Source organism: Phoenix dactylifera, chromosome 7 (assembly GCF_009389715.1).
Source record: "Phoenix dactylifera cultivar Barhee BC4 chromosome 7, palm_55x_up_171113_PBpolish2nd_filt_p, whole genome shotgun sequence".
Classification (NCBI taxonomy): domain Eukaryota; kingdom Viridiplantae; phylum Streptophyta; class Magnoliopsida; order Arecales; family Arecaceae; genus Phoenix; species Phoenix dactylifera.
Genome location: NC_052398.1, coordinates 14,738,930 through 14,754,600, shown reverse-complemented (window position 1 = coordinate 14,754,600; position 15,671 = coordinate 14,738,930). Strand labels below are relative to the sequence as shown.

General features: G+C 39.6%; 1 protein-coding gene and 2 non-coding genes across 4 annotated transcripts; 1 reads left to right on the top strand and 2 right to left on the bottom strand.

Annotated features, from left to right (window-relative positions):
- The first annotated feature begins 1,745 nt into the window (after window positions 1-1,745).
- On the top strand, window positions 1,746-9,356 carry LOC103710591 (ankyrin repeat and SAM domain-containing protein 6). Of its 2 annotated transcripts, none has more exons than XM_008796381.4 (6): window positions 1,746-2,012; window positions 5,177-5,244; window positions 5,357-5,622; window positions 7,742-7,816; window positions 7,897-7,959; window positions 9,020-9,356. In XM_008796381.4, exons 1-6 carry the CDS (start codon window positions 1,906-1,908, stop codon window positions 9,062-9,064), a joined length of 624 nt encoding a protein of 207 aa, XP_008794603.2. In that variant the 5' UTR covers window positions 1,746-1,905; the 3' UTR covers window positions 9,065-9,356. The 2 variants fall into 2 exon arrangements, with proteins under 2 accessions (XP_008794603.2, XP_008794605.2); XM_008796383.4 differs by having other exon boundaries at window positions 1,759-2,012; window positions 5,369-5,622.
- A 2,252-nt stretch (window positions 9,357-11,608) lies between these two features.
- LOC113462956 lies at window positions 11,609-11,770 on the bottom strand. The gene has a single exon (XR_003386370.1). It is a non-coding gene; the product is annotated as a U1 spliceosomal RNA (small nuclear RNA).
- A 3,000-nt stretch (window positions 11,771-14,770) lies between these two features.
- Window positions 14,771-14,932, bottom strand: LOC113462955. Its single transcript, XR_003386369.2, has one exon. It is a non-coding gene; the product is annotated as a U1 spliceosomal RNA (small nuclear RNA).
- Window positions 14,933-15,671: the final 739 nt, after the last annotated feature.

Sequence of the window (15,671 nt, the reverse complement as noted above, 5' to 3'; positions counted from 1 at the left end):
ATGCTCAGGACTGGGTGGAGGACGTCGAGAGGCGTTGGAAGCCCCTTTGCTTCTTAGCTTCATGGCAGCGAACTCGGTCCCTTCCTCTAGCGCCAACTGTTGCTGGAAATTGGACCCGGGGGCTGCCGCGAAGCCGGGGAAGGAGGAGCTCCGCTGCCGGAAGGGTGGTGGTCGGCGGCGCGCCGACTGGTGACGTCCTCCTGGAGGGGTGTAAGTCCTGCAAAAAGCCGATGGCCGGGCTCCCCGGCGCCGGCCCTCCGATGCTTAAGTCAGAGGGGGGGCAGATATGTGGAGAGAGCAAGGAAGAGAGTATATGGAGAAGACAGCAGGAATATTTGGATAAGATGAAGAAGATGAAGAGGATGATGTCCTCCCTTGTGTCTGTGCTGTTTGCTTCTTTTTACCCGGTCCAGAAGGGTTCTGTTCCGGGCCCCCCTCCACTCCTTTTCCCCCCAGGTTTCCTTTTATAGAAGGATTTTTGTTACCTGGGAGGTGACAGGAGGTTTGTCCTCTTTTGTAATAATTGGGCACGATTTGGCCCATTAATGGTGTAGTGGAGAACGGGACCGAATCGGACCGAAATCAGGGAGTTGTCACGGTCGATCGGACCTGTTGGAGTGGTTGAACCGCCGGCCGTGGTGGGCCTGGGGTCCGTGGATGGTAAGTGCATTTATTACCGAATGAACCGGCGGTCAGGGAGAGCCATACGCTCTGATGGTTCAGTGATCCGGAGATCGTCTTGGGCCGTGCTCATTAAATGACTGAGTGCATCGGAGACTTGAGGGAGTCTCATGCATTAATGGCAGGTCGTGCCGAATACCTGCGGAGATCTTATGCCTTGATGGCTTGGAGATAGTGGCAGGTTGTAGTAGAGTCGCGTGTATAGCCAGGGGGCCTTTCGAGAAAGTTGGGCGGGGAGGAGTATTAGTGAAGGCATCGGCTCGGCTAGGGTGCCGAGCCAAGCCGGTCGCCCATAGGGGCGCCCTGTGGCGGGGTTGCTTCGAGTACTCCTGGTCGGCGCCCTTTGGGCGAACACCTTCTAGCCGAGCGCCTCTATTTGGCGCTCTCTAGTCAGCGCTTTCTAGTTGAGCGCTTCTCTGGTCGGCGTCCGCTGGTCGACTGTTCCTATCCGAGCATCTCTACTTGGTTATTTTGATTGGGCGCCTCTTGGCGCTCTCTCTGGTCGGTGCCCTTTAGTCGAGCGTCTTCCTGGTCGGCATTCTTTGGCCGAGCATCCTCCTGGTCGGCGCTCTCTAGCCGAGCGCCTCCGTGGCGGTATGACTTGGGGTTTTTCCCCCAACACTGGTCATGCACGTAGCACTCACAGGCCAGTGGTTGGGCCAAGCCTAGTCAGGCCGGTCAAATTGATCAGGCCCGAGCATGCCTTCACAAGCTGGATTAGCTTCCTATCAGAGCATCAATGAAAAGCATTGCGATGATATCATCGAGCTAGAACTCAGACGTCCACTAGGTCGATGGGCCATTGGACTGCACCGTTGTCATGGCAAGGTTGCAACTAAGGAGATCCGAGGGTTAAGCCAGCGAAGCCCTTCGACGAGATTCGTGCACTGTTTCGCAGGGCCGAGGCATCATAGATATGAATCCGAGGGCCAAAGGCCTGGGACACTTCCTAGTCAAGGTTATTTTAGTCCTAAAATTATTATGTGACCATCAAATGATGACAGTGAGATGAAAGCATCGCTTAACAAAAATTAACTAATTGGTAGCGGACTGGAAGAGGCGTATCGAAACCCCAAAACGCTCAAATCATTTCCATTTATCCCTTTTCTGTCCCCTCCGAGGCTCCATTCGATCGGCCACTCTTCGCCCGTTGCGCTCCTTCGAACCCTAGCTCTGCAATCGCGTCTCCGGGCCCTCGGCGCTTCGCCGGGAGAGCAAGCCAAGATGTACGCGGATCGGGAGGCTTCCGGGACGAAGAGATCGATCCAGGAGCGCCTCAATGGCGGCCTGGCCGACGATGTCGGCCGGACCAGATACGCCACCGGGAAAAGGTTCGATTTTCCTTCTCTCAATCCGGTTGGAATGCTTCTGTTCTTGTTCCTAAATCGGTGTAAACAATGTTAATTGGCTCGTAGGTATCTTGATTTCTGGTCGAGATTGGGAAAATTAGGGTTTTTTTAGTTCGGTTGCTCTGTTAGGCAGTAACAAATGGGTTCTTCCGTGCTTCAATTATTTTTTTAATTCAAGAAAGTTGATGCTTTGGCCTGTTAGGTTTTAGAAAAATTGCGCATAGCCGTGCACTGCTATATACTTAGTCAGGCTACAGTTTTGTTTTAATAAGGTTTGGCTTGTTGGATGACTCTTTTACATTACGGCCAGTTAGGCAAACCAATGTGGTTGCCGATATCTATGACGAGGAAGCTAGGTTTTGTTCAAATAGGCTTTTTTGTCCTTTCTAAATGCATTGTTCTAGATAAGCAGTTGTTCAATATTGGTCTTATGTTTGTTAGATAAATAAGTTTAATTTTTTTTGCTAGCAGGTTGCTGCTTCCTGTAATTTGTAAATAAGTTTCCAATTAACAGGTTTTTAGTTGGTATCAGGTGTTGATCAACAAATTTAGGGTTTTGGTTAGATTTTTCGTTGGTTTATTATGTTGCAGAATGAGTATTTGCATTAGTTTGGGGTTTTTTTTTTGGTGGGGGGGGGGCTAACCGCCAAAAGTTTTTGAGCATGAAGACTGAATGTTGATTAACCACAAATGGGAAGCCTGCTGGGGTTGTTGCAGTTGAAATAACAATTAAGCCGTGTTTTCTTTGGTTCATGTCATTGCAGTTCAGCAGGGCCTACTGGGTTGTTAAGCATATTTACTGGGTACTCAGAGTTTGCTTGCGGTTTAAATTATTTCAACCCTCAGTTACTGTTCTGTTAGGTTTCATGCCGAAGCAGCTGCAGTAAAAAACCTTTTTAGTATAGCTAAATCTTGTGGGAAAGCTCTTATCTTTGGAGGGTGAGTATATAGCCACTTTAAAAGCATTAAGTCCATTTGAGAAATAATTTACTAACACAAAAATCTTGCCCTAAAAAAAGTTGCCCAGCTACAGTGCAGCTTATCTAGTGCAACAATATAGTTGGGTGGGTTTGATTCACATAAAAAGTTGCCCAGATGATGTGAAACTCATCTACTGTTCCACAGTCTTGAAGATGAGGATACGTCCACTTCGAAGGCATTAGTTGCTTTATCAGTGCAGAAATCTAGCTCAAAAAAGCCACATATATGATATTTAATTCCATTTGGATGATATGTAATTCTTCTTGTGCTCCACAATCTAACATCTTGTACAGTTCTATTTAAAAAAGGGAGCAATAAGAGACTATACTAGCATTATGCTTCTATTTATACATGAGAACCAGATTATATGACCTATGCTTGCCCTCTTCTGATTAAAACTCATTAATAATTTTGTTTATTATGGGTTAACACGGCTGACCCAGTTTAACGACAGTTGGCTATTTTGTCCATTTTTGGGCTTCTTAAGCAAACATTGAAGGATAAACATTTGTTAGCCATTATTGGTCATATTAGGACTGATTGATTATCTTTGACCATTATTAATCATTCATGCACCTAATTTTATTATACTTGATCAGAAATAGCTCCAGATTTTTAAGTTTGTCTTATTTGCATTATTGTCAGGATATGAGCTTGTCTACCAGTTTGGAATCTTATTATGTTGCTTTGATATCATATTTCAGGTTTCATATATGGGCTATAAAGGTTTCCAATTTTTTGATGTTGTTATCAAATTTTTACATTACTATTTGTGCTAACCCGTTGTTGGACCACATCTAAGGTTCAGATCGACAACTTAATGAATCATGTAAAAGAAGTGGTGCAAAGCTCAAAATATGATCTCAAAATATGAACATGTAAACGATGGCTAATGTGATGTGCATGTCATGAATGATACCTTCAGAAAGGCAACTGACTTGTCACTTTTAAAAATGATACCTTTTCCTTTTGGTCTTGCCCAGAACTCCAACTTATTAATTGCTCAGGATGATGATTGTTTGGTTTTAAGCAACAAAAGCTAGAGATTTGTTAGGAAAATCTGAATGGTAAAACTTGTTTAGCATGATTCATGCATATGGATGCAGATTTATATAGTGCTTCGTTGCCAGGGAGTTTTCAGCAATTTGTTTGATGCTTTATTTTGATTATCTCATTAGATGATGCCCTAGTGATAGTCTTAAATGTGTAATCTTACAACACGAAGTCCAAGATTTAGCTCATTGTAATAAGAGGGAAAACATCTTTATCAAACTTGGTACCCTCAGATACCTAAATTGTGGAAGAAGATTTTGCGTGTTAAAAATTAACTGTAAAAGCTATTGTTTTAGGATTAATTCTTCAGATGTTGGAAGAACAATTAGAAGACCAGTGCAATAAGCAAGGTTTGCATATCATCTGAGGATCTTGGAAAAAAAAAACAAAAAAGTATGAGGTCATTTGTAAACTCAAACTTCAATACTGGTACTGACATCAGATTGTTAAAAAAAAAGGATTTTAAATTTAGAAGGTGAATATTAAAAAAAGGCATTTTTTCGATCTATTAATTCTTTTTCTTTCTTTAGTGTAAAGTCCAGATTTATAAATGTCAAAAGTAGTATTGTTGAATTTCTGGGTATGTAGGTGTATTTTATTAAATAATAAAACACAAAGGCTTATTTGAATGTTATTATTTCATCTGGGGCTTTTTGTAAGAATCATATACTGACAAGGTGGGAAAGTAAGGTCAAAAAAGCATGGATGAAATGACATATTAGAACACTGAAAATTTGGCTCATACAAAAGCGTAAAGGAAGGTTGTTGGCTATTCTTATTCTACCCACTAACCAGTCACAAGGTTAACCCAGTCTCTAGTTGCAACTTTCTAAAGGCCACACCATAGGTGGACATGTATTTCGTACAGCTGGTTGCATAAGATAAGCCGAGAAAGTGTTAAAAGTAAAGATCACTTGTGGTTGGCATGTTTATTTTGAGCTATAAAGATGACCTATTCACCTAGCATCAGATTATTTTGGCACGAAGAGCAAAAAATATTGGTTATATCTAGTGCATTGAATACTATTTTGTTTCCAGCAAATATCACTGGAGATATAATACCGTTGGAATCACTTGTCTTTGTTTAACTGATCTTTGAGGTTGCTCTGCAGGCAACGCCAAACTGATGACAGATGGAAACATGATCTTTACAAGGATGATGAAGGACCTCAAGTTTCAAGTATGAACATAGTGAATAAACAAATACAGATTTGACTTCTGTTTAGTATGTCTTAATTTCTTGGCAAATTTTATTTTAAATTGAATCTTGGAATTCTTAATGAATGCAAAAGTTGGTGCCAAAGATCTTCGATTGAAGCTTCAGAAAAAAGACATGCAGCAAGTTTATCAAGGTGGGAAGAGATCTGGAGTACGAGATCTTCGTGAAAAGCTATCTGGCACAATGAACCCACTGCCAACCAGTACTCATCTGCCCAAACCTAAGCCAGTCTCTGAAATTGTTAAACCTGTTCAAAAAACCGACGCTGCTGAAGCAACTGTACTGGACACTAAAAAAGTCCCTGCCCCAGCTTCTTCTAAGAAGCAGTCTAAGCAAAAGGTGGAAGTTCTTTTTGATTTCCTTATAGTGAATATATTCTGCTTCATTACTGCAGCTATGCATTCATCTCTTAGCATTACATGAATTAAACTGCATCAGTTATTTCTGGATTTTAATGACCACATGGCTGGCACCAGTGGTGGTGGACTTGCCAAAAGGAGACAGCCAATCCAATTGTTTGGTTCCAATTTAAAATATTGGTGTCCATTATCCAACAATTAGTCACTTGATTCATGCAATTGTGTGTTGACAAATCATGTCAATGGTATTGGCACGGAAGCAAGGCAACAGTGGTCCAATCCAAATGAAAAGATTGGCTATGGATGAGTGGTTCTCCAGGGGAAAGGCTCTCAATGTGGCCCAGATCACGGTCTTATACCTAGTACCATGAAACTTGACAGATGTTTCTGTGCGAATGTTATACCTTTCTAGGTTGCTAAGTCAAATGAGGGCATATACTGCTGTCGGATTTTGATTGACCATATGCATCTGTGGTGATGGACTAGCCAAAAGGAGATGAGCCAAACTCCAATTGTTTGGTTGTAATTTAAAATATTGGACATCCATTATCCAACAATTAGTCACTTGATTCATGCAATTTTGTGATGACAAATCATGCCAATGGTATCGACAGAGAAACAAGGTGATGGTGATCCAAGCCAAATAAGGAGACTGGCTATGGTTGAGTAGTTCTTCTAGGAAAAAAGCTCTCAAATATCTATAGATGGCCCAGAATGAGAGTCTTAATACCATGAAACTTGAAAGACATGTTTCTGTGTGAATGTTATACATTGTAAGGGAATTAAGTCAAATGAGGAAACATACTGTAGTAGGCTAATGCCCAAGTAATTTGTCTAATCTTTTGTGAAGAATTTTTCCTATATAATTTTTGTACATAATAATGAAATATTACATTTGCACAACCCTGAACACTTTCTCAAATGAAACTGAGCTTTCTCCTACTTAAAAGTTGATTAATTCGTTGGATGTATTTAGATCAAACATTCTTGCCATTATAGTTATAAGGAGGCTAAGTTGGCTTTTATTATGGGGGATGTAAAATTTGAAGGTTTTGGTGAATGCCCTTCTTTGTAGTATTACAGCTGGATTTATCTTCAGATTTGTGTTGGCGAAAGGTTTTAGTGTTGGTTGTTAGTTGGTTATTGGATGTAATGGCCTTCAGGATCATGTAAATCAGGTTGAAGGCATGTCGACTTTTGCTGTTTTCAAGATTGGTAAATGTCTGAATAAAAAAGGTTGGTCATATTGTGGACTTCTTTGATGAATTAAGAGTTCAGTTATGTAGTGCCTTTACTAGTGGATGGCATCTTGTTAGCATCATATCCTAGGTAAATGATCGAGGCCACCTTGTTAACTCTCCTCTACATTTGATGAGGTCAAGGAGATTGCTGGAGAGAAGTGTCTTCTTTTCTCCAGCAATCCTAGGTAAATGATCGAGGCCACCTTGTTAACTCTCCTCTACATTTGATGAGGTCAAGGAGATTGCTGGAAGAAAAGTGCCTTCTTTTGTCACATCCCAGTTATGAGCAGCTTTCCTTGCTCATGAGGGTTCGGATAAGCTGTGTGTCATGCACATATCTGTAATATGAAGTTACTACTCAGGCCTTTGAAAACAAAACAGATAACCATAATTTTGAACTGTCAAAACTTAGAAAAAATATATTTTTGCAGTCCTTTGTCTGTTGGTTTTACCGATTTCCATGTTGTTTGCTGCGGATATAATTTTAGTTGTGCAATAAGATCCAGCAAGAAATTGTTTTGTTCCTGCGGCTCATGGATACCTTTCAAAGCTGGCTTACGACAGAGCATTTGGATATAATTTTAGTTGTGCAATAAGATCCAGCAAGAAATGTATTACTAAATGAATTACAGGATGCAGAAGTTTGTTGTGTTGCTAATACATTATCGTAGTTGTTTTTTCAGTTGTTTGCTGTTGCTGAAATCCAACCCTGGGCCACAATAGTGAAAGGAGCTTTGTTTTTTTCAGTTTTTATTTGGCTCTCTGCATAATGATGCTGATTCTTCTAGATTTGTGTCCCTGTCTCATCTAATGCTTTTGTGATTTTCTTACTCCTTATATATTTGTTGATCTGTGCAGTCTGAGTTGTCAGTGGACAGTTTATTGCGATCTCTCGGTCTAGAGAAGTATTCAATAACATTCCAGGCAGAGGAGGTCTGTGCACAAGGCATTATTAGTTTCCATCATTGACCTCTTGTGCTTTCTGGTTTTCCAAATTAATTCTGCATGCGCAGGTTGATATGACAGCTCTTATGCATATGACTGATGCAGATCTAAAGGCTTTAGGAATTCCAATGGTAAACCAGAAATTCCTGACTTTTTTTGAAACTTTTAAAGTAAGCAGATTTTTGGCATGAAGTGCATCTGGACTTTCTGTTTTTGGAAGCAAATTTGGCTTCGATTTGCTTTACCAGGATTCTGAATACATTTAAGGGCATCTACTAGAATCAAGCCTTGTCCTTGTTTTCACATGTATTTGACTTTTTGTAATTAATCTACAATGGCTCTTACTTTTCTTGGTTTCTATTATCAATCTTTGCATTCAATGTGTCATGGCTGTTGTTGTTATTGTTTTTTCTTTCTTTTTGACCTTTCTCCCCACAGTCATCCATTTTTGTAAGTTCTATTACATGATAAAACGATGCTCTCCAGATGAACAAATTGATCACTAGACCTGGGCACTTATATATCTTTTGCTCTATCTTTGCCCCAAACATCTACAAATTCCTGAAGATATTTTGTTCATGATATATGTTATTAGATGAATTATTTCTGCAGACGACAGAAAAGAAACGGCAAAATAAGTATGAATTGAGTGATAAACTCTTACAGAACAGTTTGTACCCCTAATAAATGTATCATGCTTATTGTTCTCATTTAATAGTGTGCTATTACTGTAATTCAAGCAAGAGTACTGCAATTATCAGATTATTTTTGTATGCTGTTTAGAAACTTATGTAAGATCTACTTGCTTGTCCCATTTGCTTTTCTATAGTTTTTCAATAATCATCGTCCAAGGGACTGCTTGGTTGCAAGGAAAATCCTGGAGAACTTATTGTCTTTGAATATCTAGGCTTTCCAAATGCTTGTTCCAACTTAAGTTTTTGGAAATACATATCTAGGTTCCAGGAAAACTTTTCTTTTTCCATGTAGAAGTTTTCTTTCTTTTTCCATAGATTCCTTGCAACAAAATAGGCCCTAATTCTCTCTCATTGGTGATTTTTGGTTGGACCTGTAAATGATGAGATTTTATTTGGTCTGTACTTCACTTTCCATAATGATGCGAACTATTTTGGCATTTCACATTCATAGGCTATATGCAGTCTTTTGACGTCGTTTTCATCTGGTTGGTTTCAGGGTCCTAGGAAAAAAATACTTTTGGCCTTGGATTCTAGAGACTAGAAGTGTGGTGGTGAAAAACCGTTCGAGGCAATTATTTATTCTGTTCTTGCCAGTAGCTTTTGATGATTACCGGGTTTGAATGTGATCAAATCCTTTATCAGTGGAGTCAGTTGCACACTGACCTGTGCACTTATGTTCTTTAACTCTACATCAATACCTGATGAGATTTTGTGCAAAGCTCATTTGTATTCTAAATCTTATAGGTGCATTCTGGTGAAGATTTTCATGTCAACTGTATTTTCAAGGCCTCTTTCCCTCCCAAACACGCACATACTCACACAAATACACATCACACAATCTGATACATTACAATGTCATTTTCCTGATGGGTGGTTGACGCTGATGGCATTTTGAGCCTGTATCTTATTCTTTTCAAGTTTGAGAAGTATAGTGGAGGTGCCACCTTTCAGGTTCAACCTTAAATCTCCCCCCAGTGCTTGTGTTATGATGTCTGATCGACATTCTGATTCTGTAAAAATCTTGCTTTTTGGCATGTACACCATTCTGAAATGTGAGTTGTGGCACAAGCTTGCTCTAATTGCCAACTGCGAACTCGTTCAAATCAATTTTATATATGTGTATACCTTGCTTTGTACTGTAATCGCTCAGCTACAGGTGCCTGCGTAAGCAATAGCATACCCCGAGTTGAAAATTCATCTACTCAAGCCTCCATGTAGCTAAGATTTTTCTTCTATACTTCGTTGTTTAAAAAGGAAAACCCCTTCATCTGATTGCAAGCAACACCAATGTGAAAGGATGATTGGTGTTTAGTTCTGTGGTCAAGATCAGACATTCAGATATGGGCATAGAAGCTGAGCATGGTTAAAGGCAATCAGTATTTGGGAGCAATGCAGCTGGAGGTGAATATTTTTCAGGAAGATGCAGAAAAATCACCAAAAGTTGAAAACATTTGGATACCAAATTCAATAATAAGCAGAACCAATGGAACTTTGATCTGATGGTTCAAGCCCTCTGTTAACAGCATCCTCCTGAGACAGCTCCAGGTTTACAGACCTCGTGAAAGGACTTCTTCTTGGGAGAGTTTCAGATTCTAACCTTGCTAATGGCACATTACCATTATATTTCTCAAGAAATTTTAATATCATTGAAGTATTCTCATGTCTCTATGATATTCAAATATTTTATGTTCAGTGACAAATAATAAACATTAGGTAAAATTTACCAGCGAAATGTTAGCATCAAAAAGTTTTAATTCATATATGGATACATGGCCAGTTTGGACCGGGCTCCAGGGAAAGACGTGCAACAAGGCATGCCAACTTAAGTGCCTGCCTGCTGCAGTCAATATATTCCACCAAAAGCATCAAAAATTCTTATTTCATGTATAAAGTAATGATCATATGTTCAACAGGACTGCAGAGGACTCTTGACCTTTTCATCATTATCGGCAAAGTGATGCTTGGTCTCCTAATTCCTAAAGTTTGGACATATACACAATGGAATATGGGCAACCTTCATTTTTTTTTTCATTTTTGTCCATGCAACGCTTGGGCTCTAAAGGGAAAAGATGCAAATCCTCTAAATGATTACAAGGTATGGGTGAAAGTGGATCAGATATTATCCATCTGAATCCATTTTCGTGTTCGATTCTATCTGGTTATGGATGAAAATTTAAGCATCAGAATAATATTCATATCTGCATCCATATCGATCAAAGAAAAAACGGATATGGATACGGATAGACAACTACTCCTTTCATTTCCGAATATCTGATTCTATTTGTAATCTTATTTAATTTTATCTAGCACTCATACTTTTTTAAAAAAATAAATAATCATATTAACGTGCTACTAACTTGATTTATCTTCCACTTAGTGATATCTTTAATTCTACATTCATAAATTTTAATTATCTAAGTTATATCCGCATTTATATCTACACATTAGTATTTGATGTTATTCGTATATGCATAAAATGAATATGGATATAAATTTTTATATCCAACTAATATCTATATATGTATTTGTATTTATCAAACAAAACAAATATAAATATATAAAAATATATATATGTTAATATTAATTCTCTATTTCATTCAATTCAAGCCCTACGAAAAGGCAACCCAACCCAAGCACCAGCCAGAGTAAATTCTACCTTAGGCATTATTCATCCATACCACCTCATATCATACTAACGTATAATATTCATCTCAAGTAATTATACAAGACCTTCCAACCCCCTCAGGTCTCACTAGCTTCCTCCATGAGAAGCTTGCTGTACAGTAAGAGGCAACTCTTTCCTGAAGAGATCTGCAAGTTGTTTCAAAAAAAAAAATACTCTGGAATAATTTCACCATTCTTAACTCTTGAATAAAATGATCATCCAAAGTCAACGTGCTGTGTATGAGCATAAAAGACTGGTTTAAACGATAACCTTGACCATCACAATCCTACCAACCATGATGAGAAATATTTGAAGTCTCTTCTATTAGACCCTCTAAAGTTTGGGAAATTACCATTGAGCAAGCCACACACCACAATCAATACATACAAGATATGAAAAACTTTCAAATTTAGGCATTGGGCAGGGGCCGCGCGGACGCGTACCCCCTCCTACCACAAATTATGACGTCCACTCTCCCTCTTGGGGAGATGGTAAGCCAGGGCTCCCACCAAGTGCAATGTGGGCCCCTGACCTAGGCCATGGGCCTTCTTGTTCACCCATCGACCCCGTCCAGGTAAGTATGGTTCAACGTGCCACGGGCCGTCTCCTTTAATTCAGCTCCTGGCCCTCACCTGCTTTGCCTGTACCCGATGTGGGACTAAAGGTGAGCGCTAATCATTGGCTACGAAGTTGCTACGCGTGACGGACGGTGTCATGCCGGGCAAGTAATAGCAACCATCGACTGTGGGAGCCTGCATGACACGTGATAACAGAGGGATTAATAATCCGACGGTCAGCAATCCATCACCGGTACCCAAGCTCTCATCTTCCGATCAAGTAAATCTCCTCTACTCCTCTTTCCCGTTCAAATAGTGTGTCAAACAACGGCATTACTGCGTGTGTATCGTGAGACCAATAGGACGGCCGATTGGGTGGCGGCATATGTTTGCGAGTCACTCAGAAGGTACTCTATGGTCTGAGGAGAGTGAGCAGCCCGGAGCACTTCGGAGCATTTTGTTTTTTTGACTCTATTGGAATGTATTCGTACCCATATTGTATGAAATACCCATTTTCAAAAAAAAAAAAAAAGAAAACAACGGCATTACAGCATCTACAGAAGTTTCATCACTCACTCCCATTAACTTGATGCCATTCGCACTGCATGAATTATTCCTTTCTTTTCCTTCATTCTTTCTCGCTGCCGCCAAAAATCTGAGCTCCAAGTCTGGCATTGACTGTAACCATGCTTAGGTAAAGAAGGGTGGCCTGGCATTGACTATTTGACCTTGAAAACAAGAAGGAGAAGTTATGCTTACATATAAGTTTGTCCGCTAAGGAACCCTCCAATATTTAAGACAGACAAAAATTTTGAGAAAAGTGTCAAAATTTGAAAGAGAGCGAGAAGAGCATTAGAGAAATCATACCTAAAGTGTTTACTTAACCGTGCGCGATTGTGGGTCGAGCTATAGCGGTCGCCATTGAAGAGAATTTAAATGGTTTACAGGATTTTTAATTGTGGCCACACATGCAGCGAGCTGCCATTAGTCAATTACTCTTGCCTACTTTTTGCTGCAATATTTCCAAAATTTCATATTGTTTTTATCTTATCTCGTGGTAGTCAGAGATACAGGGATACATCTGCACTTGATTCTTACTGGTTGTGGCAGCTTCTCTGGTCATTCAACCACTCATATCCAACATGGGCATGTCCCAATGCTTCAAGAATCATTGCCTTCCATGAAGCCTGTTGTTGCTGGGGCCATTTGTGCCCATCTCTTAGGCTCAACACTAACTCTATAAACTTGCATTTGTATTTTGTTCCATACCATTGCTAGGGTTGTACTGTGTCTTTGGCCTGAGTGTCGCCATTGTCTTCTTGATCATTCTTTAAATATAGAAGATACCAACTGAAGCATTGGAAATGGTATAAAATCTTCCTATTTTCGACTTGTGGTCTATCTGGCCTCATTGTGAAGGAAAAAAAGGCTAAGTTGTTCGTTTGAATGATTGTTCAAATGATATAAATTCTAATTTATAACTTATTAGACATTCTGTGTTAGCTTTCGGCAGGTAACTATTTCTCTCCACAAGTGCATGTTGCTTGGCATATGATCGAAGTGAGAAGAAAACAAAGAAGACCATGATTAGAATAAATTATGAGTGAAGTTTTTGGGGGTTTTTTGGGTACCCAGATAATGATTGATTGTGGCTTTAGAAATATTCCTAAGCCCATTGTATTGTAAAGAACCTTTAAGATCAGAGGCACAGCAGCTTTGGAGATGCTGAAATTGATCAGGATGTGAGAGGGTCAATTGGATTAATTTTTGCTGGTTGTGACAACATGTTAGGGTTGGTCCATGAGACCATCCATCCATCCCATTTATCCTTGTATTTGACCCTAGGGGGGTGAAAAGCAACCGTGTTTGAAGGCCAATTACTCCTTAGTTCTGTACCATGCCAAAGTGTTGGAAGCCCAAATCCGGCCCGACAATGGTGGAGGCCTGAAGAGCGGTGCACGTCGAGAGAAAGAGAAGCAAAGGAGATGGAGAGGGTGTTGATCATTTCCATGTGATAGAAAACGAAGTGCCGATCTTACCATAAAGAAATGTTGATCTATGCACAAAAATAAAAGAAAAGTTCGCTACATTGACTTCAGCCAGGCCTCCGGATGAATATATAGAGCATGTTGTAGAATAACTTATATTTCTTGCATATCTAGAATTTTTGAGCTCTTTCTATAGTTGAAGAGTACTTATCCTTTCGAAGTTGGACTCTTTAGAGTCAAAGTCTAAGTAGAAGGCTATCTTTGGGCTTTCCTTATCTAGATTAACTCGGAAATGAGAATCCTATTGAAAATTGTCCCTACTATACCACATGTTGGCCAATGATAGGTATGTCAAATTCAAGCCACATCACCAAATTTAGCTATTATTATTGCTTTTGGCTCCTTTGCTTCCACATCTTAAGCTTCATTATTTCCCCCAGGTGTATGGTTGCCATGGTGCTACCTGTGGATGTAATATTATTAAAATCCATATAACTACTTTTAAATAATATTTGGCCCAACTTTGAAATCTATTGCTAATACGAACTTGCATTAAAAAGAAACAAAATAAAGAGGGGGAAAGTAACCTCCTCGATCTTGCACATGCTTCTTGCAATCATATACATGGACTGGGATGCTAGGTCATGTTATCACGATGGTTCAAAATAAGCTATAAATTCCATTACCCTTAAGTTTGTAAGAATAAGAAAAATTATTGTCTAGTCACGCAACCCAAAAAAAAAAAAAAAAAAAAGAGTGAATTGGATTTCTAAAGATTAACAAATATGTGGAATTTAAAATTTAATTTTAAAAATATGCGTAAAGTAAAATTTAACTATAAAAATAAGTGTAAAGTGAACAAAGACAAAATAAGGAGAAAGATGCATCACATAAACATAATATTTTATCAATACCCTCAAACCCTTAATCAACCTATACTTAAACATTGATAACAAATTTTGAGAACTAAGAGCCGGCAATCTACCTGTACTTCAAAGATAACCATCCACAGCAAATTTTAAGGACTAAGATTTGGGGCAGGGGCCGCGCGAACGCGTACCCCCTCTACCACAAATTATGACGTCCACTCTCCCGCTTTGGGGAGATGGTAAGCCAGGGCTCCCACCAAGTGCAATGTGGGCCCCTGACCTAGGCCATGGGCCTTTTTGTTCACCCATAGACCCCGTCCAGGTAAGTATGGTGCCACGTTCCACGGCAGTCTCCTTTAATCCAGCTCCCGGCCCTCACCTGTTTTATCTGTACCCGATGTGGGACTAAAATCACCTCTGGAGATTCGGAGCTTTTTTTTTTTGATACGAGATTCGGAGCTTTTTACCTGCTATGACCTTGACGTTCCTTTGACATTTGACCTCTAGTTTTCCTAGTATTTCTCTAACCAGTTTTATTTATTTATTTTTTAATTTTCTTTTTCTTGGTTAGAACGAAAAAACCAGTTGATTATGCCCACGAAACAGTGCATGAACAGTTGAATTAGTTTGTTTTGAAAAATTTTCAATATTGTTACTATATGAGGCATGAACCACATTCATTCATCAACCCGGGAGAATAATAAAAGAATAAAAGATAACAAAGGACAAGATAAATGCATGAGTCAAATTTCAAAAGATGCACAAGCCAAAATGCCTAAGGGAATTGTATTTCTTTTTTTTATTCTTAAGACCAGGAGACAGCCCAATCTCCAGCCGTACGTATTTGCATATTAACTCTCTTTTTTTTGAGCTAAGAAGAGGCCCTAATTCCACCATCTATACCACCAAACCCACCCGCGAAGGCTGGAGCCTAGAGCTCATGGAACCAGAGTTTTGCTAATCAAGGTCGAAGCAAGGGCGAATCAAATCTCCAGCCTCTGCTCAAAGAACAAGAGCTAATACCATTCAAGCAAGAGCTTGGTTGTTGCATATTAGCATCTAGAAGTTA